Raw genomic sequence first — 23,580 nt, forward strand, 5'->3', positions numbered from 1 at the left:
TCCCATCAACTAAATGCCGGTGACATTAAAGAGGACCTGTCACTCGGTCATATAAGTTGAACTGGTTAACTGACCTGAAAAGCGCTGTCACCATGATTCCAGCACTGTTTTTGTTTCCTGGACCCCCTTCATATATGAAATATGACCCACTGTTGTGTTGGCTCTATGCTAATTTGCTGTAGTTAGCCAACAGGGTGGAGCTAGCTTCCCTGCCTCTAATGCTGACCAATAAGCATGAGGCAGCTTGAGAGTAGTTCATGCCCCTTTGGCTAGCTACAGCAAATTAGCATATAGGGACCCAACACAACAGTGGTCCATATCTCTGGAACGGATGGGTCCAGAGAAAAAAGAAAAACAGCACTGGAATCAGGGGGACAGCGCTATTTAAGTCAGTTAAACAGTTCAAATTATATAACCAAGAATTATATAACCAAGTGGCAGGTACTCTTTAAGTGCCCCTATATGATATGTGGGTTACACTATAGAAATTGAACTATTCACTTGTATCATAAACCAATTGTGTAATTAGCAAATTACAGTAAAACCTCCTCTAAGAAGACCGACCGGAATTGCAGGGGTGGTCTTCTCAAAGAGGTGGACTTTTGAAGACAGATGGAAGAGAGTATTACTGGAGGATCAGACTACACAAGGTTTGTTTGTAGTCTGTAATCGTGGAGACAGATAGGTCTCCACAGCAGCTGTATACACAAAATGCAAGGAGAATTTTGATGTGGTCCATCCGTTTTGGTCCTTACTGCAATACAATGAGATATGGCAAACATCCTCAAAATTATGAATTGTGAAGGTCTTACCTGCCTACTATTGACAAAGGATATCAGGGATAGAATGGAAATTGCATGTGTAACCTCCTCCCTCTGGTGAGTGCCAACGGAAAAAAATACTGTCTGGAAATGTGCGCTTTATGCTGCGAATATGGTGGAGCTGCCCCCTGATTAGGAATTTTTGGGATGATGCTCTTGAAGTAAATGACAGGTTTGCAGATGGGCAGGTTGCGAACTCTCCTCAGCTTGCTTTACTCTCCCTAGTACTCTGGCTCTGGTTAAGAAGGGCTTGTTTCGGCACCTTCTCACCGTCTCACTTTGGCTAGCATGGGAACTCCAAGACATTGGAAGTCAAAAGTGGTTTCTTCACTTGGTTAATTGCTTGTGAAACTCAATCATATCATGTGTATGGAGGAGTTAGTAAATGAAAAGCATGACCATTCTGAGGGGTTTTATACTGTATGGTTTGCTTGGGTGTTGTTTCGAAACGCTCAGGATTTTCCTTAGTTGCTGTTTGGATTTGGGGTGAACTATGAGTTTGTGTTTTATTTTCTCTCCTTTGCTTCTTTCTTTTTGTATGCGCCAGGAGAGTGTAATATGGCATTGGTACACAGCTATCATTTGTTTTGGTATGGCTGTCTTTTGCCAGTAATAACTAACTTATAGTTTGATTAATATTCTGTTTGTATTGTGTATGTTATTCAGACTGTTCTCTGATTCTAATTATACATTTTTGTGAAGTGTGTATTTTACTTTTCTCAAGTCGCTTTTTGTACTTTTGGGAAAAAATACAAATAAAATAAGATTTCTCATTAACAAAACTCTTCAGTTTACTCTCTTGCCAGTCATTGTTGCTTCCTAAAGAGGACCTGTCATGTCCCCAGAAAAGGTAATCTGCCTCCATACCTGTGCTGCTGCCTTGTTCATAATACCAGTGCTGTTTATTTCATGTTGCTAGGTACCTCCGTGCCCCCGCAATCAGCCTTCGTTCCCCCAGAAATCAGTCTATTTATTTAGTAGGCCATTATGCTAATTTCGGAATAAATTAACAACTGGGCTGTCTCCACCATCCAGCGTCAACGGAACGTGAACCTAACCTCAGAGTGGATTAGGTTCACGCCCTGTTGATGCTGGGCGCTAGAGACCGCCCAGTTGTTAATTTATTCAGAAATTAGAATATCAGCCGCCAAGGCTGATTGCGGGGGCACGGAGGTACCTATCAACATGAAATAAACAGCACCGGTATTAGGAACAAGGCAGCAGTACAGGTATGGAGGAAGATTATCTTTTTCTGGGAACATGTCAGGTCTTCTAAAGAGTGCCAGCCAGCGCCCCCTCTCCCCCCCCCCACTACAGATTACATAGTTAGAACGGTTGAAAAGAGACATATGTCCATCAAGTTCAAACAAGGCATGGGAAAAGGGGAAGGGATAAAATGCCTCCAGGATACCCATTCAACTAATTTGCAAGAAGTAGGATTGTAGGTCTCTAAGGCCCTGTTCACAAGCTAGAACCATGAGCAGGAAAAAAAAAACAGCAAAAAGTCAAACTTCCCCTTTTCACTGCCAGGGGTTTCTGGACATTTTGCACCTCTGGTAGCTGGAACAATTTTCACCCTTTTGATATATATTAAACCCATACTGTATATTTTCAGAACGTAGACACCCGACACATTTTCATAATGCCATAATGCCTCAAGTCAAAAAGTCTGACTTGAGGAAAGAATTGCATGCAACTACTCCTAAAAATAACAGTTCAAGATGCGTGTCAACAGGGCCGATTCTAGCTTTTCTGCTGCCTGAGGCGAAAACTGAAATGAGCCCCCCAGATTTTGATTGACATCTCCCTTGCTGTTCTACATCACTAGCAGCCTCCTCCAACTCTTGCGGATGCGCCGTTGCCTTGTACTGCCATGCGTGGTGCAGCCGGGCAGAGTACACCTCGCTGCACGGTGTGTGCCCAAGTAGTACAAGGCAATGGCGCATCCGAGAAAGTTGGCAGAGACTGCTAGTGATGTATAACAGCTAGAGGGATGTCAATCAAGCATGGAAAGGTGGGTTTGGATGAAGTACTATGTGAATCTTCAGGATAGCGGCACCGCCCCATGACCCTTTAATGAGTAATTAGCATAAAGTGTGTGCCGTTTTAAAGTTGATTTTATAGATTTTGCTGCATCTGAAAAAAAACATACAGGGGAATCTTTGGAAATATTGTCAGATCATGTATTCCCGCATGGTGCCGGTTCAAGGGGTTAAAACTACCTGACAGGTTGCCATTAAATATACAATGAATTGCAACAATTCCATCTGCCCTGTAATTTTATTATAAATATATTCTACATAATTACAGCATCAGAACCAAGATCAGTACACATATACAGCCCCAGAACCAAGCTCTGACATATATATAGCTCCAGAACCAACCTCAGTACATATAAACAGCACCAGAACAAAGCTCAGTACATAAATACAGCACCAGAACCAAGCTCAGTACATATACACAGCACCAGAACAAACCTTAGTACATATATACAGCCCCAGAACCAAGCTCAGTACATATACACTGCACCAGAACAAACCTTAGTACATATATACAGCCCCAGAACCAAGCACAGTACATATATACCCAAGCTCAGTACATATATACAGTAACAGAACCAAGCTCCGTACATATATACAACAGTAGACCCAAGCTCATACATATATACAGCACCAGAACCAAGCTCTGTACATATATACAGCACCAGTACCAAGCTCATACATATATAAAGCACTAGAACCAAACTCAGTACATAAATACAGCACCAGAACAAAGGTCAGTACATATATACAGCTCCAGAACCAAGCTCAGTACATACATACAGCTCCAGAACCAAGCTCAGTATATAAATACAGCACCAGAACAAGATCATACATATATCCAATGTAGCGTCCATGGCCGTGGACCGTTGGGTTTACTCACCCCCCGACGGTCGCAGCCATGGATCCGAGAGCGCTGGCTCGCATCTCCTTCCCAGGAGACGCCAGCGCTCACTTTCGCTCCGTTCCGCTGTGTCCCGTAGTGTGCACGTGAGTGGCAGGCCAAAAAGGGCCAGCGCGCACACAAATGGAATCATCATTATCAACTGCCCATGATTCTCTGGACTATAAAAAGGGCCCTGCCCTTCTGATCCTTGCCTGAGCATTGTTAGTTTATCCCATGTCAGTCTTGCAAATGGTCCCGATCCTGTTGTTACCCGTGGCCTGTTTCCTGTATCCCGTGCTGTGTTCTTGTTCCTGAGCATGTAGTGTTGGAGTCGTGTTCCACTGCAGCTGCTGTCGTCTGCCACGTCCAGTGTCTCCTGCCACGTCCAGTGTCTCCTGCCACGTCCAGCGTCATCTGCCACATCTGAGCCTGTAGTGTTGGAATCGTGTTCCACTGCATCTGCTGTCGTCTGCCACGTCCAGTGTCGTTTCCACATCCAGTGTCATATGCCGCGTCCGGTGTGATCCGCCGTGTCTGGCGCAACCTGCGGCACCTGCTGTCATCTGCCACTTCTGGCGTAACCTGCTGCCCCCACCTCCATCCGTGCCAAAGCCTCAACCACTGTCTGGACTATTCAGGTACCCTAGTGCGGGACTTCGTATTGCTGGGGTGCTGTTTGGCCAGCTGCCTCCCTGCTACGGAGGTGCAGCCTAGTGGGTCCACATACCCACAGACCGTGACATCCAACACCAGAACCAAACTTAGTATGTATATATATATATATATATATATATATATATATACACACACACACACACATATATATATATATATATATATATATACACACACACATATACATACATACATACATACATACACAGCCCCAGAACCAAACTCAGTACATAAATACAGCCCCAGAACCAAACTCAGTACATAAATACAGCTCCAGAACCAAGCTCAGTACATTCTTTTTCTCTTTTTTTCTCTATCCAGTCCAGACCTCTATGATGACTTCTCCTGGCCACAGCCCATTTCTGCAGCTTGCCGCTCAGATGTCTTCAGCTTCTCACTTTTCAAACATTTCTGCACCTAGAAACGAAGATAAAATTCTCATGGTGCCACACTCTACGCCCCTAAATATAATAGTTCCATACACTGCACCTCTAACTATAATAGCACCATACACGTTGTCCTTAATTATAATAGCACCATACACTGTGACCTGAATATAATAGCAACGTACACGGTTTCACACACACACACACACACACACACACACACACACACACACACACACACACACACACACACACAGTGCTCCCTGTAGATCGTGCTCCATAGAGCCCCCTGTAGATAATGCCCCCATAGAGCTCGATTTAGATGGTGCCCCCATAGAGCCCCCTGTAGATAGTGCCCCACATATAGCCCCCTCCCTGTAGATAGCGCCCCACATATAGCCCTTCTGTAGATAGCGCTCTACATATAGCCCCCCTGTAGATAGTGCTCTACATATTGCCCCCTGTAGATAGTGCCCCACATATAGCACCCCCTGTAGATAGTGCCCCACATATAGCCCCCCCCTGTAGATAGTGCCCTACATATAGACCCCTGTAGATAGTATCCCACATACAGCTACCCCCGCAGATAATGGCACTCTTAACTTTGAAGTGAATAAAAACAAAAACTTTATATACTCACATTGATCCCGTCCCTGCGCCGTCCTATGTCAATGCAGGCCTGCTCTCTTCTTAGCAGGTCTGCTGGGCTGAATCGTTGAAAGGCGCTGATTGGCAGGGCAGAATGACATGCCCCGTCAATCAGCGCCTTTCAACAACCATTCAACAACCATATAGACGCAGGTACAATTAGTGCAGGAGGGAGTGGCGGCAGCTGGTTTCAGTTGCACCGCCGCCTCCTCAGAGAGGCAGCAGGCCACCAACTGAGGCGAGAATCTCATCTCGCCTCGGACCGTGCGGCCCTGCGTTTCACTTATGTCTACAAGAAAATATACACACAATTACCAAAACTGAAGAGATCAACGATATAGCTTTAAGTTGGAAATGTAAAAAAAAGTACAATTTATAAAATTCAAGGATTACACTCCTTGAAAACTGTGTACACCCCCACACACTATATACTGTATTTCCTGAAAGCAGCCAACCTGACTATTGCAATTGTCTTAACACAGCCATTTTTGGGATTTTCATTTCAGTTTTTCCTCCCCACCCTCCAAAAGCCATAACTGATAAAGCCATATGAGGGCTTGTTTTTAGCGGGACGAGTTGTAGTTTTTCACGGCACCATTTATTGTACCATATAATGTATTGGGACAATGGAAAAGAAAACCTTTGTGGGGTGGAATAGGAAAAAAAACAGCGATTTCTCAATCTTTTGAGGAGTTTCATTTTTACAGCTTTCACCATACGGTAAAAATCACGTTAACTTTATTCTACGGGTCAATACGATTACGGCGATACCAAATTTATATAGTTTTTTTTTATGTTTTACTACTTTTATAAGGAAGAAACTAATTGTTAAAAATAAAATTTGTTTTTGTCGCCACATTCTAAGAGCCATAAGTTTTTTATTTTTCTGTCGATTGAGCGGTATGAAGGCTTATCTTTTGCGAGCGAGCTGCAGTTTCTATTGGTACCATTATGGCCTACACGAGACTTTTTGATCACTTTCTATTTAATTTTTTTTGGGATATGAAGTGACCAAAAAACAGTGGCGTTTTATATATTTTTCTTTTTACAACGTTCACCGTGCTGATTAAATAATGCTATGTTGTAATCGTTCTGACTTTTACGGATGCAGCGATACCAATTTTGTATATATTTTTTACATTACTTCAGAGGAAAAATGGGAAAAGGAGGATTTTTAACGTAATATTTTTTTTTTTTACACTACTAAAAACTATATGAAACTTTTTTTTTTGACACATTTTATTAGTCCCCCCTAGGGGACTTGAACCTGCGATCGTTACAGGCTCCTCTTAAAGAGGCTCTGTCACCAGATTATAAGTGCTCTGTCTCCTACATAATGTGATCGGCGCTGTAATGTAGATAACAGCAGTAGTTTTTATTTTGAAAAACGATCAATTTTGAGCAAGTTACGAGCAGTTTTAGATTTATGCTAATTCGTTTCTTAACCCCTTAGTGACCACTAATACGCCTTTTTACGTCGGTCACTAATGGGCTTTAGGCTAGGCTGACGCCTTTTCACGTCAGCCTAGTCGAAGTCCTGCACGGGTCTCCCGTGCAGGCAGGAGCCGGGGCTCTGCTGTCTGATGACAGCTGAGCTCCTGCTCCAACGCCCGCGATCGAAGTTTACTTCGATCGCGGCCGTTTAACCCGTTAAATGCCGCCGTCAATAGCGACCGCGGCATTTAACTTTGTTTACAGAGGGAGTGCGCTCCCTCTGTCACCCATCGGCGGCCCGCGAATGAAATCGCGGGTCTCCGATGGGGTGTCATGGCAGCCGGGGGCTTGATAAAAGCCCCCAGGTCTGCCCTGGACATATTCCTGTTGGGACGCGCCGGAGGCACGTCCTAACAGATTGCCTGTCAGATTTACACTGACAGGCAATAATGCTCTGGTATACGAAGTATACCAGAGCATTATAGCAGCGATCTGAATATCGGACAGTAAAGTCCCCTAGTGGGACTAATAAAAAAAAGTCAAAGTGAAATAAAGATTATTAATAAAAAGTACAGTAAAAAAATAAATAAAACCATTTTTTTTCATAAAAAGTGGTTTTATTTAGTAAAAGTGTAAAAAAAAAAAAAAAGTACACATATGTGGTATCGCCGCGACCGTAATGACTCCATTAATAAAGTTAATATGTAATTTAAACCGCAAAGTGAACACCGTAAAAAAAAACGCAAAAAACCATGGCGAAATTGCAATTTTTTTCCATTGCCCCCCAAAAAAGTCATAATAAAAATGAATCAATAAGTCCCATGCACCCCAAAACAGTACCATTCAAAACTACGTCTTGTCCCGCAGAAAACAAGCCCAAAAAATCACTACATTGATGGAAAAATAAAAAAATTACGGCTCTTGGAAAGCGACGATGCAAAAACAAATAATTTTAGTTCAAAAGTGTTTTTATTGTGCAAAAGTCGTAAAACATAAAAAAACCTCTACATATGTGGTATCGCCGTAATCGTACCGACTCATAGAATAAAGGTAACATGTTATTTACGTCGCATAGTGAACGGCGTCAATTTAAAAACGCATAGAACAATGGCAGAATTTCAGTTTTTTTTATAATCCCCCCCAAAAAGGTTAATAAAAGTTAATATAAAAATTATATGTACCCAAAAATGGTGCTATTAAAAAGTACAACTAATCCCGCAAAAAACAAGTCCTCATACAGCTATGTAGACGAAAAAATAAAAACGTTATAGCTCTTTGAATGCGACTATAGAAAAACGAATAAAATAGCTTGGTCATTAGGGCCTAAAATGGGCTGGTCACTAAGGGGTTAATAGACAACTGGGCGTGTTTTTACTTTTTACCAACTGGGCGTTGTGAAGAGAAGTGTATGAGGCTGACCAATCAGAGTCATACACTTCTTATTGTTCCAGCCCAGCTTCTTTCACTGCACAATCACATTGTAACAATGGGCTGGAACAATGAGAAGTGTATGACGCTGATTGGTCGCTGATTGGTGAGCATCATACACTCCTCTGTACAACGCCCAGTTGGTCAAAAAGTAAAAACATGCCCAGTTGTCTATTTAGAAAGTCATTAGCAAAAATCTAAAACTGCTCATAACTTGCTCAAAATTGATCGTTTTTCAAAATAAAAACCACTGTTATCTACATTACAGCGCCGATCACATTATGTAGGAGATAGTGCAATTATAATCTGGTGACAGAGACGCTTTCAGCTCTGCCAGAGGCAGGGTTTAAAAGATGAAGAAAGGCGGGCCTTTATTAGGCCCCTGGGCTGCCATGACAACCATCGGCACCCACCCCCGATCGTGTTGTATGAACTGATCTTTCTAAGGTCTTAGATGATGCGGTTGATCACAGCATCTAAGGGGTTAAACGCCCAGGTCTTATGCAAACAAACTGTACTCTGCAAAAAACTATAAGATGTGAGGAGTTCATACGTGTCTACGCTCACAGGTGCGTGTGTTAAAGAAATGCCAAATTGCTAGTAACGCACCAACAGATTTTTGCATGCAAATTAAATTGGGGGTTATATAGGTATAGTGTACATGTAATTTTCCATCCCTCTATATGAACTCTAACCCTAATAAATAATCGCAAATCCATAAATGTAACCTAATGCATTATCTAATACTGATTTTTGTGGAACTAGTTCGAAACGGTCATTTATGGCAACAGTCAGTGGGTGAAAATGTTTTTACTGGCTGGTGAAAATCTGTACCACTAGTCAGAAATTGATTAGACTTTCATCTCTAGAGATATTCGTTATCGATAGGACTTTACCATGTAATGGGTATCACTAGAGAAGCAGTCAGCTGATTTCACACTAAAGATCAGTTGCGGACAGGCTAAGGACATTGTACTATGTATAAACTTTAATTGATGTTTTTGTGTGTTGTGAATGTATTTGGTGCGCCTTACTTGACTCTGTGATCTGGACACTGGTAAATGTTCGGGTCGTGGAGTCAATAAACGTCCTTATAAGGTGCAGAGGAGTAATTAGATGAGCAAATGTTCATCATCCCAATCTTTTTCTAGAAAATAAATAGTATGTAACAACTTGAGAGCAAATATGCTCTCTGATTGATAAAAGGGGTTATAACATAAAGGAAAGTTCATGTTATCCCCGCCCCTGGGGTTATTTAAAGCCATACAGGGACAGGAGGGTGACAGATACTCCTCCTTTCCCTGAACGCTGCCAGCACATCCTCTGCTGGCCCTCCTCTGCTACTTCCCACAGGCTGAAGTAGAAGCTGCAAATCTATGCAGCTCCCACTTCAGCCCGCTCGAGCTAGATCATTACTAGAGCCACGTTCTTGGTCTTGTTTTAAAGTTCTGAATTGCGTCCCTGCCAGGACATATGAGATACGTCCTTACCAGGTAAAGAATTAAAGCCAAGCAGCAAAAGCCGCATTAAAGAGTGCCATTTAGTATGTCCCCTTAAAGAGTGTCTGCTATCCCCATGACACTTCCTCTGTAAGTAGAGATAAATGCTGAAGACTGTTATTCTTCCAGCAGGAGCAGTCAGTCCGCACATGTTTGTTATTTTTGGAGTCTGAAGTACTATCATTATGTTGGTACAGTCTTGGAGAATATGTGTGGGTAGGGAAGTATGATCCAGGCACATACTGTCTAACAGTCTGAGGAAAAGCATTCCATAGTTCAGGTGCAGCATGAGAGAAGACAGAGATAGAAGCAAGAAGCTGTGATAATTTATAATGACCGTATGACAACACCCCAATCAATTACATATACATACCCATGCATCCACAGATATCTAGCTTCACCACTCATCACCAACAGACTGCGCTGTGGTACCATAACTGGGACACTAGTGCCGTCTAGATGTCTGAAGTCCATAACAATCTGCAAACAAATAATAACTGTTTGAGTTTTTTTGCAATTGGGAACTTTTTGGAATAATATTGAATAGTGTATTTATTACACTAGAATATATGTGTGCAGCCCAACCTTTGTAAACCTCAAACGTTCTAGCACCTATGTCCCTTTTTTGCCAGGGGCCCTGCAACGAGGAGCAGCTTCATCACAGAGAAAAATCACTGGACCCAAAACTGTGAGCTTGGCTTGTCTACGTATTCCATAATATCTTTATGATCTGTGCTTCACCTTTTCTTATATGTGTATCATGGTTCCAATGTCTCAAATCATAATGGGACAATTCCAGGACTTAGCCCACAAAGAGCCCCATATTCCCCTTATCCTGGAAGTTTTGGAATGTTATGTGCTAATAAAAATATATTTTTTCCATCATAGACATTTATGGCATATCAGCAAGATACAGGTGCGGTCGCTCTCCATTATAGTGAATGGAAATACAGAAATAGCACAAAGGTGACTCATCAAAAACTACGCCTAACATCACGGGCTCAAACAATACAAATTAAGGCATTTCTTGCATATTGGCGATGAGTGTCCTTTAAACTACATTCTTATTCATACTAATATGAGGTGCTCCTTTTTTCAGTTTTCAAAAACCAGAGCCGCAGGCATTAGGAACACAGAAAATGAGCACAAACAGCGTCTGAATTAATAACTTCTGCATGAATAATTTATTGCAAATTTCCCTACGAAGTACTTGTGAAATATTCATATCTCCCCCTCACAACATTGACACTGCGCGCCTCTCTGTGGGACCTGGGAACTTGCAAGTCAAAGAAACAAATCCCAAATTGTCCCCTAAATCCACTGTCAGGAGTTTCTTGTCTTCAGCACCAAAAGTCGGCTGGCAGATGTACGGCGGACGCCAGGCCTCCTCAGCTGTCTATATGGGTTTGTTATTGCTGACAAAGGCTGCAAATCAGCCCGAGGTTCCCTCTTGTTAGTTAGCGGCAGTTGATGTAAGTTTCATATTTCCACATTTCATACTTCACAAAGTGCTACAGAGAGAAAGGCCGGGGAGATTTCCAACAAAAACACATAAGAGAGAATAAACAAAAGGCTCCCGGTATAATGCGTAGCCAGAATATTAATAATATGTCTGTAACTGCAACCTATGGACTTGTACAACTCCCAACATGCAGTGCAGACACGAAGTCATGCTGGGAGTTGTAGTTTTATAACAGCTGGACGGCATGTGGACGCAGACTGCTGTACAAAAAATGTATTTCAACGGGGGAACTCATGGCGATAGAAAACTCCATTGTATGCCCCCATAAAGAAGTTAGGCCCCCAGTTTGCGCCCCTATACAAAAGTTAGGCCCCCTTTATGTCCCCATATAGAAATTAGGCCCCCAGTTTGTGCCCCTAATATACAGTGCTCTCTGCAGATAGTGCAACAGTGCCCTCTGCAGATAGTGCCACACATACCCCCTGTAGATAGTGCCACAGATACCCTGTGTAGACAGTGCCACACACACCCCCCATAGATAGTGCCACACACACCCAATGTAGATAGTGCTACACACCACCTGTAGATAGTGCCACACACAGCCCCTGTAGATAGTGCCATACAGACCCCCTGTAGTGCCACACACACCCCGTATAGTGCCACACACACCCCCTTTAGATTGTGCCACACACACACATACCCTGCAGATAGTGTCACACACACACATACCCTGCAGATAGTGTCACACACACCCCTTGCAGATAGTGCCACACACACCCCCTTGTAGGTAGTGCTACACCCCCCTCCCTGTAGGTAGCACCATTGGGGTTCCTTCTAGGAGTGGAATTCCCAGCCAGGGCGTTGCCGACGTTCTGGCTGGGGATTCCTCTCCTGGAGGGGCCCCTGACGTCACTGTCCACATATGGTTAATGACGTCAGGGGCTTCTCCAGGAGCGGAATCCCTGGCCAGAGCGTCAGCAACGCTCTGGCTGGAGATTCCGGTCCCGGAGGAGCCCAATGATGTCACTGTCCATATATGGACAGGGACGGAAGGGAGGGGCTCCCTCTAGAAACGGAATCTTAGGCCAGAGCGTCGGTAACGCTCTGGAGGGGATTCCGCTCCTAGACAGGGGCTCCCTCTTGGAGCGGAATCCCCGGCAAGAGCGTCGGCAATGCTCCTGGAGGAGTCATGACGGCAGAAAAAAGCACCAGGCGACCGAGTGGACCCCCCAACGGTAGTGGGCACCGGAACTTACCCAGGTTCACCGGGTGCTGATGCCGCCTCTGAAAGAACTTTCAAATTGACAACCAATTTCCCTTGCCCCGCTTTTTTTGGCAGGCCATACAAAGTGAATTACTCTGCAGGAGGCAACAAGAAACGCAGATTCAGCATGTCCCCATATTATAATAACAACAACAGGTTTTACTTGCGAAAGAGAAAAAAAAATCTATTTAACCCTTTAATGATTATTTTTAATTTTTTCACCGTCGTAACTCAAGAGTCCCATCTTATTTATTTTTCCATCAACATAGCCATATGAGGGCTTGTTTTTTTGCGGGACCAGTTGTATTTTTCAAATGCACCATTTTTGAGTACATATGTTATATTGATTAACTTGACTTTTTTTTTTAAGGGAATTGAAGAAATTCCAGTAATGATTTTCGCGTTTTAAATTTACAACGTTCACTATGCAGTGTAAATAACAGGTTACCTTTATTCTATGGGTTGGTACGATTACTGCAATACCAAATATGTATAGATATGTAGAGGAATGATCGAGGCACTCACCGAAGCTGGCAAACAATTTCTTTATTACAAAAAAGATCTTTGGTCAGGATGTGGAATTGCCTACGGCCGTTTCACGTGCTGGTACACGCTTTCTCAGGGCCTTGAGAAAGCGTGTACCAGCACGTGAAACGGCCGTAGGCAATTCCACATCCTGACCAAAGATCTTTTTTGTAATAAAGAAATTGTTTGCCAGCTTCGGTGAGTGCCTCGATCATTCCTCTACATATATATTCAGCCTATTGTGCTACTCTTTCGATGAGCAACTCCGTGGCAATTTACCTGCAATTATCCAACAGTAAGCAAGCCATATTTCAACTCCCATTCCGATTAGGCGGTTTTGGCAGTGCCAGCCTTCTTCCTTCTTCCCATTGATTCCAAATATGTATAGGTTGCACAATATAAACTCTCTTAAAAAAATAATAATGTGTTTTTGCATCGCCGCATTCCAAGAGACATAACTTTTTTATTTTTCCGTCGATTAAGCCATATGTGGGCTTGTTTTTTGCAGGACAAGTTGTAATTTAATTGGTACTATTTTGGGGTACATGGAACAACTGATGACCTATCCACCGGATGGGTCATCAGTATACCATCGGTGCCTGTCCGACACCCGGACCCTGCACTGATGAGCCACTCCGGTGGCCTGCGGGCAACGGATGTTATTGCCCATTATGCGATTTATGGAGCCGGAAGCAGTTGGCTCCGTACATAGCATAGCGGCCGTGCTGCAGTACTGCAGCTCGGCAGCCATTCCGTGGCCAGAGCGGCTTAACAGTGCTGGGTCCTGGTGTCGGACCCCCACAGATCATGTACTGATGACCTATCCGGTAGTGGACAACCCCTTAAACGTTTATCTTTTAGGCAGGGGGAATAGTAAAATAGTAAAAATATTTTTTTTTGTACGGCGTTCACCTGGCGGTTTAAATAATGTGTTAACTTTATTCCTTTGGTCGTTACGATCACAGCGATACCAGATATGTCTATTTTGTATTCTTTTTTTTTTTACACTTTTGCTAAAAAAAAAAACCACACAACTTTTTTAGGGAAAAATTTGGTTTTATTTTTACTGTAATATACAGTTAGGCCCAGAATTATTTGGACAGTGACACAATCTTCATGATTTGGGCTCTGTTTGATGTTAGTGTTTTATGAAAAACGTTTGTATTTATTTGTGTGTTTGTGTGTTACTTTTTATTTTTACACTTTTTCTTCCCTATGGGGGCTGCCATTTTTTTTTCCATTTCTGTATGTGTCGATTAACGACACATACAGACATGGAATACGGCAGCTCCAGTCCCATAGGGACTGCGAACGGGGCCCGTTCCATCCACTATGGTGTACGCCGCCTGTGTGGGAACGGCGCATGCGCCGCTCCCACACAGTCTAATTTGAAATGCGCGCCGTCCGGCGCCATTTTCCTGTGGACCGGAAGTCGCGGCCGGACAGTAAGATTACTACTTCCGGTCGCGGCTTCCGGACTTGTGCACATGGAGCAGCGGCAGCAGACGGAGCGGACGGTCCGGAGGGAGCGGCGGCGACTGGAGCAGGTAAGTGATTTCTATGTATGTTCGTGTTTTACTGTGTGTTTACTAGTGTATGTTAACCTACTACACTGTGTGTTAGCTCAAAAAATGGCGACACACAGTGTAGGAGGTTAGACCGTTCGATCCCCTCGTTTCTCCCGGCACTAGCCAGGATAAAGGAGGGGGGGATTCTGAGAGCTCACTAGAGCGAGGGATTTTTTCCCAATTTTGCAGCATAAAGCAATGTGGTTGCTTTACCACATGCAATGCTGCAATTTTGGGAATTGCTCCATCTAGTGACCAGCAATGGGAAATATTATAAATTGAATCCAATTTATAATATTTCCTGACTCGTAAAAAAAAATAAAAAACATTAGAACAATGTTTAATCACCCACACACTAATTGTTTAACTAAAAAAAAAAAATACATTTTTTGCTAGCAACACATTCCCTTTAAGATTTAATTCAAGGGGTTGAACAAAAATATCCTGTGAAACGTTTAGGAATTGCAACCATTTTTCTACACAGCCGCCTCATTTCAGGGGCTCAAAAGTAATTGGACAAATTAACATTACCATAAATAAAATGTCTTTTTTTCAGCCCTTTGTAGAGAATCCTTTGCAGCAATGACTGCCTGAAGTCTGGAACCCATGAACATCACCAAACGCTGGGTTTCCTTCTTTGTGATGCTTTGCCCGGCCTTTACAGCGGCTGTCTTCACTTGTTGCTTGTTTGTGGGTCTTTCTGCCTTAAAGAGGCTCTGTCACCAGATTCTCAAATCTCTATCTCCTATTGCATGTGATCGGCGCTGCAATGTAGATAACAGTAAAGTTTTTTTTTTGAAAAACGTTAATTTTTGGCCAAGTTATGAGCTATTTTATATATATGCAAATGAGCTTTGAAATGTCCAACTGGGCGTGTATTGTGTTTTTAACTGGGCGTGTTTACTTGTTTTACTAACTGGGCGTTGTGAATAGAAGTGTATGATGCTGACGAATCAGTGACCAATCAGCATCATGCACTCCTCTCCATTCATTTACACAGCACATAGTGTTCTTACTAGAACGATGTGCAGCCACATACACAAGTGCCCTGATAATGAATACACATGACCTCCAGCCTGGACATCATGTGTATTCACAATCCTGACACTTCTGAATCTTTTCTGTGAGATTTCCAGCAAGGGAAGCGAAATCTCGTTTACCTCGTAATCTCGCGAGATTACGAGTGTCGGACGAGCGAGGACACATCGGCACCAGAGGCTACAGTTGATTCATCGACTTACCTGCAAACCGAGCTACATCGACTTACCTGCAAACGCCGATGCTGCTGCGAATCAAATGTAGCCTCTGGTGCCGATGTGTCCTCGCTCGTCCGACACGATGCAGGACCTGGGGCAGGAAGTGAGTGACGTCACAGCGTGATCTCTCGAGAACACGCTGTGTCTGCACTGCCAGAAGCTGGGCGTTGTGAAGAGAAGTGGATGATGCGGATTCGTCAGCATCATACACTTCTATTCACAACGCCCAGCTAGTAAAAGAAGTAAAAACGCCCCGATGTAACGAACACAATACACGCCCAGTTGTACTTTTACTTTAAACACGCCCAGTTGTACTTTAGAAAGCCTCATTTGCATAAATATAAAAATGGTCATAACTTGGCCAAAAATGCTCGTTTAAAAAAAACAAAAAAACGTTACTCTTATCTACATTGCAGCGCCGATCTGCTGCAATAGGAGATAGGGGTTGCAAAATCTGGTGACAGAGCCTCTTTAACCCCTTCCCGCTCCTGGACGTACTATTACGTCATGGCAGCTGTATCGTTCGCGCTCCATGCCGTAACAGTACGTCTCGGGAGTAACGGCCGTTTCGGCCGTGCTCCCGACACATACAGGAGCTGTGACGCTGCTGTCTTGTTCAGCAGCTGCCACAGCTCCTACAGCGGGGACCGATCGCTGTGTCCCCGAAGATTAACCCCTTATAAGCCGCGTTCTATAGAGATCGCGGCTTTTTAGGGGTTAAGCTGCCATCGCCGGCCTGCTACACGATAGCGGCCGGCGATGGTGACTATGGCAACCGGACACCAAACAATGGCGTCCGGCTATGCCATAGACGGAAGCCTAGTGGGTCCTGACAACGTCAGGACCCACTATGCTTGCTGTCAGTGAGTAGCTGACAGTTCTAATACACTGCACTACGCACGTAGTGCAGTGTATTAGAATAGCGATCAGGGCCTCCTGCCCTCATGTCCCCTAGTGGACATGTAAAAATAAAAGTTAAAAAAAGATGTGTAAAAATAAGAAAATAAAAGATTTAAAAGTATTAAAAGTAAAAATCCCCCTTTTTCCCTTATCAGTCCTTTATTATTAATAAAAATATATAAACAAACAAATAAACTATACATAATTGGTATCGCCGCGTCCGTAACGGCCTGAAATACAAAATTATTTCATTATTTATCCCGCACGGTGAACGCCGTAAAATAAAATAATAATAAACCGAACCAGAATCACAATTCTTTGGTCACTTCACCTCCCAAAAAATGGAATAAAAAGAGATCAAAAAGTCGTATGTACCTAAAAATGGTACTGATCAAAACTACAGTTCGTTACGCAAAAAATAAGTCCACGCACGGCTTTATTGATTGAAAAATAAAAAAGTTATGGCTCTTAGAATAAGGTAACACAAAAAGTGAATGATTGTTTACAAAACGTATTTTATTGTGCAAACGCCATAAGACATAAAAAAAAACTATAAACATCTGGTATCGCCGTAATCGTATCGCCCCGCAGAATAAAGTGAATGTGTCATTTATAGCGCACGGTGAACGCGGTAAAAAAAAAAGAAAAAAAAAACAATCGTACAATTGCTGTTTTTTAGTCACCACGCCACCTAAAAATAGAATAAAAACTGATCAAAAGCCGCATGCACCCCAAGAAAACTACAATGGATTCCTCAAGGGGTCTAGTTTCCAAATTGGGGTCACTTTTGGGGGGTTTCCAATGTTTTGGCACCACAAGACCTCTTCAAACCGGACATGGTGCCTAATAAAAAAGAGGCCTCAAAATCCACTAGGTGCTCCTTTGCTTCGGAGGCCGGTGCTTCAGTCCATTACCGCCCGAGGGCCACATGTGGGATATTTCTGAAAACTGCAGAATCTGGGCAATAAATATTAAGTTGCAATTCACTGATAAATCCTTTTGTGTTATAAAAAAAATGGTATAAAGAGGATTTTCTGACAAAAAAAAAATTTACATTTCACCTCTACTTTGCTCTAAATTTTTGTGAAACACCTAAAGGGTTCATAAACTTTCTACATGCTGTTGTGAATACTTTGAGGGGTCTAGTTTCTAAAATGGGGTATTTGATAGGGGTTTCTAATATATGGGCCCCTCAAAGCAACTTCAGAGCTGAACTGGAACCTAAAAAAATAAATAAATGAGGCAATACTTCGCTTCTTACATTATACTGATAATGAGCCGTGCCCACCCCGAGATGACCCCAGTTTTGACCGTTTGTATAAACGGAGACCCCTATTAGACCGTTCCAGTGCCCGGTTTTCCCAAGCATACACCCCCGAGAAGTGTATTTCTATTGATGAGTCCCTGGTACATTTTAAAGGGAGGGTTCAATTCCGCCAGTACCTGCCGGGTAAGAGGGCAAGGTATGGCGTGAAGATGTATAAGCTGTGAGAGTGCATCAGGGTATACCTACAGGTTTAGGATATATGAAGGAAAGGCCACCCCCAAACCAGACTGCATCCTGGACTACAATAGGTACATGGGAGGGATGGACTTGTAAGATCAAGCCCTGAAGCCCTACAGCGCCATGCGGTGTGCTATAAGAAGCTGGCCGGGCACATCATACAGATGGCATTGTACAATGCGTACATGCTACGTCGATGTGCAGGCCAGACGGGAACTTTCCTGGAATTTCAAGAGGTGATTATCAAGAACCTAATCTTTAGGGACCAAGAAGGGGGGGCACCCAGTACTTCTGGAAGCGGAGCCACACGCATCGTCCCAGGGCGGCAACACTTTCCAGGGGAAGTTCCCCAAACTGGCAAGAAAGGAAAAAGTCAAAAGAGGTGCAAAGTCTGCTATAAGAGGGCGATAATGGATGACACAATATATCAATGTAACATGTGTCCCGAATAACCAGAGCTCTGTATGAAAGAGTGTTTTAAAATTTATCATACATCCCTTGGTTTATAATTTACCCCAATTTTACTTACCCTGATGCACTCCACACAGCTTATCCCCCCTCGTCTTTCCCCTCTGGGCCCTGCTGTGTGTCCAGGCAGCTGATAACAGCCACATGTAGGGTATTGCCATACCCGGGAGAACCCACATTACAGTTTATGGGGTGTAGGTCTCCGGTCAAAATGCTCACTACACCTCTAGATGAATGCCTTAAGGGTGTAGTTTTTAAAACGGGGTCACTTCTTGTGGGTTTCAACTGTACTGGTATCTCAGGGGCTTCTGCATACATGACTTCGCACTAGAAAATCCCCAGTAGGCCAAATGGTGGTCCTTTCCTTCTGAGCCCTCCCATGGGCCCAAACGGCAGTTTATCACAACAAATGGGGTATTGCGGCACTCAGAACAAATTGCGCAACAGAATGGGGTATTTTGTTTCTTGTGAAAATAAGAAATTTTCAGCCAAAACTACATATTATTTGAAAAAAATAAATTTTGTTTTCATTCCCAGCCCAATTCAAATAAGTTCTGTGAAGAAACTATGGAGTCTAAATGGTCACATTACCCATAAATGAATTCCTTGAGGGGTGTAGTTTCCAAAATGTGGTCACTTTTGGTGGGTTTCCATTGCTTTGATACCTCTGGGGCTCTGCAAATGCAAATGCGACATGGCACCCGAAAACCAAACCAGCAAAATCTGTACTCCAAAAATAAATCAGGTTGGTTTGACAGCTTCTGTCCTTTGTAAAACCATGCTGGCTGTCACTTATAATGCTATTTATTGTCACATAATTCTGTATAAAGTCCCTCAATAGCCCCTCAAACATTTTCCCCACAATTGATGTTAAGCTTACTGGTCTATAATTACCCGGCGAAGACCTAGAGCCCTTTTTGAAAATAGGCACCACATTTGCCCTGCGCCAGTCCCTTGGCACTATACCACTCATGAGAGACTCTCTAAATATTATGAAGAGGGGGACAGAAATAACTGAACTAAGCTCTTTAAGAACTCTAGGGTGTAACCCATCTGGTCCCGGGGCCTTGTGTACATTTATTTTATTTAATTTAGCTTGGACCATATCTACATTCATCCATTACCACTATCTAAGGGTCCTACATGTTCAGACCTGGGCTTTTTTGCATTTATATGCTTGAAGAATTTTTTAGGATTTGTTTTACTATCCTTGGCCACCTGCCTTTCATTTTGTATTTTTGCTAATTTTATTAAGCTCTTTATATTTTACAAAGGCTGCAGATGTACCCTCAGATTTGTATTTTTTAAATGCCCTTTTTTTGTCATGTATTGCCCCTTTCACAGAAGGTGTAAGCCATGTGGGGTTTAATTTTAGTCGTTTATACTTGTTACCTGTAGGAATACATTTTGCACTATAATTACCCAAAGTAGATTTGAAAATCTCCCATTTATCATTTGTTCCATTATTTGACATTAGTTCTTCCCAGTCTATATCCTGAATTGCAGCCCTCATCCTGGGGAAATTGGCTTTCTTAAAATTAAATGTTTTTGCCCTCCCAGCCTGCGTTTGTTTTTTACAGTATAGGTAAAATGTAACTATATTATGATCACTGTTACCGAGGTTTTCACGAACATTGACATTCCCAACAAGCTCTGCATTATTAGAAATGACCAGATCCAACAGAGCTTCACCTCTAGTCGGGTCTTCCACAAACTGGCACATAAAATTTTCCTGCAACAGGTTGAGGAAATGTCTCCCCTTTGCAGTTGAAGCCGAACCATGACACCAATTAATATCCCGATAATTAAAATCTCCCATTATCACAACAGTACCCGCCTGTGCAGCCCGCTCCATCTGTTTATATAGCTGACCTCCCATCTCCTCAGTTATATTTGGGGGTCTATAAATTACACCAAAAGTAATTTTTTCAGTGTTTACTTCCCTTTGTAATTCCACCCACAAGGTTTCAACCTCCTCACAGTCTTCACCCTCTAATGTCTCATTTACACTCACCTTCATAATCGCTTCTCACATACAGACATACACCACCACCTTTCCTATTTGCCCTGTCTTTCCGAAACAGTGTAAAACCCTGTAGATTTACAGCCCAGTCATGTGAAGAGTCCAGCCATGTTTCAGCAACACCAACTATATCTATATCTTCTTCCAGTATTAAGGCCTCCAGCTCCCCCATTTTGCTTGCTAGACTTCTGGCATTTGTGAACATACACTTTAACTTGCCTTTAAATGTTTCACTTTCACTATCAGAAATGTGATTATTTGACATTTGGGCCTTTTTATTTTCACTGCTGTTTTGTAACAAAAGGATCTCCTTATCTTGTTGCCTAGTCCTCTCCCCACCGTCTGTTTCTCCCCCCACCAATATAGTCTGACCCCTCTCTAACCTAACTACCCCTTTATTTCCTACATTGGCCTCCCTCCTCAGCCATAGTTTAAACACTCCGCCACCCCAGCTAGAATTCTCTCCCCCAGCACAGCGGACCCCCTTCCATTTAGGTGCAAATCATCTGCAGAATACAGTTTGTACCCCAATGAAATTTGGTTGATGCATTTTCTTTGAATCTGAGCAGAAAGTAAATCCCTGAACACTTCAGAATTCATCCGGCTGCTTCTGTCTTCAGTCACATCATCAATAAACACTAGTGACCCAGTGCCTTTGGCAGCCATGCATGCCCATGCCATCACACTGCCTCCATCATGTTTTACAGAGGATGTGGTGTGCTTTGGATCATTAGCTGTTCCAAGCCTTCTCCATACTTTCTTCCTCCCATCATTATGGTACAGGTTGATCTTAGTTTCATGCTGTTCCAGAACTGGGCGGCATCTTTACATGTTGTTTGGCAAAGTCTAATCTGGCCTTTCTATTTTTGAGGCCGATTAATGGTTTGCACCTTGTGGTGAACCTCTGTATTTGCTCTCATGAAGTCTTCTCTTTATGGTAGACTTAGATACTGATACACCTACTCCAGGAGAGTGTTCTTCACGTAGATGTTGTGAAGGGGGTTTTCTTCACTATGGAAAGGATTCTACGATCATCCACCACTGTTGTCTTCCGTGGACGTCCAGGTATTTTAGAGTTCACGAGATCACCACATTGCTCTTTTTTTTCCAAGAATGTACCAAACTGTTGATTTGACCACTCCTAACATTTGTGCTATATCTCTGATGGATTTTGATTTATTTTTTTCAGCCTAACGATGGTCTGTTTCACTTGCATTGAGAGCTCTTTTGACCTCATGTTGCGGGTTCACAGCAACAGCTTCCAAATGCAAATGCCACACCTGGAATCAACTCCAGACCTTTTACCTGCTTAGTTAATGATGGACTAATGAGGGAATAGCCCATGCAGCCCATTAAATAGCTTTTGAGATTATTGTCCAATTACCTTTGGTCCCTTGAAAAAGAGTTAGCTACATATTAAGGAGCTGTAATTCCTAAACCCATCCTCAAATTAGGATGTGAATACCCTCAAATTAAAGCTGAGTCTGCACTTTAAGCCCATATTGATTATATAACTCTATATTCAATATGTTTTGGTAAACAGCTAAAATGCCAAAACTTGTGTCACTGTCCAAATAATTCTGGACCTAACTGTATATGTTTTTTAAATAAACTTTATTTAACTGTTTTCATTTTGTTTTTGTCCCACAAAGTAGGGGACTTTACTTTGCAATCTTTTGATCGCTAATATAATGCTTTGGTATACTACAAAGAATTACTGCCTGTCAGTGTAAAACTGACAGGAAATCTATTAGGCCATGCCTCTGGCAGGTCTAATAGGCATTTAGCAAGGGCACGCCTGGAAGCCTTTATTAGGCTCCGGCTCCCTCTGTCACCCATTGGCAGCTCACGGTCGCCGGCCGCCGATGGAGGACAGAGGGATCCCCTTCCTCTGTCAAACCACTGAATTGCCGCGGTCGCTATTGAAAGCGACATTTAAGGGATTGAACGGCTAGGATTGGAGATTCCTCCAATGTCAGCCATTGTAGCCGGAGCCCACCAGTCAGTCACAGCCTGGCTCCCGCGGTGATCATGTGGGCACAGCTTCTGTGCCTGCATAAAAAACCATCACGTACATGTATGTCAGAGTGTTGGAGGGGTTGCCTTGCCATGACGTGCATGTATGTGATTCTGTGTTAAGGTGTTAATACACTATACTGTCTGTCACGTCCCATTGCTCTGTTCATTCTGATCATTGTTTAATCCATTAAGTGCAAAAACTGAAGACTTAAGCGTAATGTGAACTATCGTGACCACGTCTCTTTCTCACTGAAATAGATTTGGCAATAAAAGTGCCTTGGATACGGAAGACTATGCTCATTATAAAGTATGATTACATAGTTGTTAAAAAAAAAAACACCGGTCCTTCAAGTGCAACCTATAATCCTACAGTGTTGATCCAGAAGAAGGTAATACTCCCATAAGGGGTCTCAGGTTGCATCAGCTCAGTCTTTGCAGGTTGAAATGGCATGGCTGTGGCAGCAAATGACTAGCAGACGGTGTGGAGAGAGCGGAGGAGCGGCCACGGACTGTGATGGTGACCGGGGAATGAACACAGCAGCTACATAGGAGATTACGTTTTGCACACAGACTTCATGGTCCCAATTAAAAAGACATATCTGAAAAAGAAATGGCTGCGTTTTGGACAAAAACATTTGAGACCGGTACTGCACGCGGGTCAGGAGCTATGTGAGGTTTTCATGTTGGACCGGAGGTACGCTGTAAGTCCATGGCCAGCATTGGGCAATCCTATTTATTGTCTCCACTCTGGAACTATACAAGAAATGTATGAAGC

The 23,580-nt window shown here is 43.0% G+C and overlaps 1 protein-coding gene across 2 annotated transcripts in view; it reads right to left on the bottom strand.

Annotated features, from left to right (window-relative positions):
- The window catches only part of ALKBH8 (alkB homolog 8, tRNA methyltransferase), a 64,310-nt gene that overhangs the window by 17,076 nt on the left and 23,654 nt on the right, over positions 1-23,580 (bottom strand). For both annotated transcript variants that reach the window (XM_075849980.1, XM_075849979.1), the window contains exon 8: positions 10,190-10,296. In XM_075849980.1, coding sequence (XP_075706095.1) covers positions 10,190-10,296 — 107 coding nt within the window. The remainder of the gene's footprint in view (positions 1-10,189; positions 10,297-23,580) is intronic.

The sequence above is a fragment of the Rhinoderma darwinii genome, chromosome 2 (genome assembly GCF_050947455.1).
Source record: "Rhinoderma darwinii isolate aRhiDar2 chromosome 2, aRhiDar2.hap1, whole genome shotgun sequence".
NCBI lineage: Eukaryota > Metazoa > Chordata > Amphibia > Anura > Rhinodermatidae > Rhinoderma > Rhinoderma darwinii.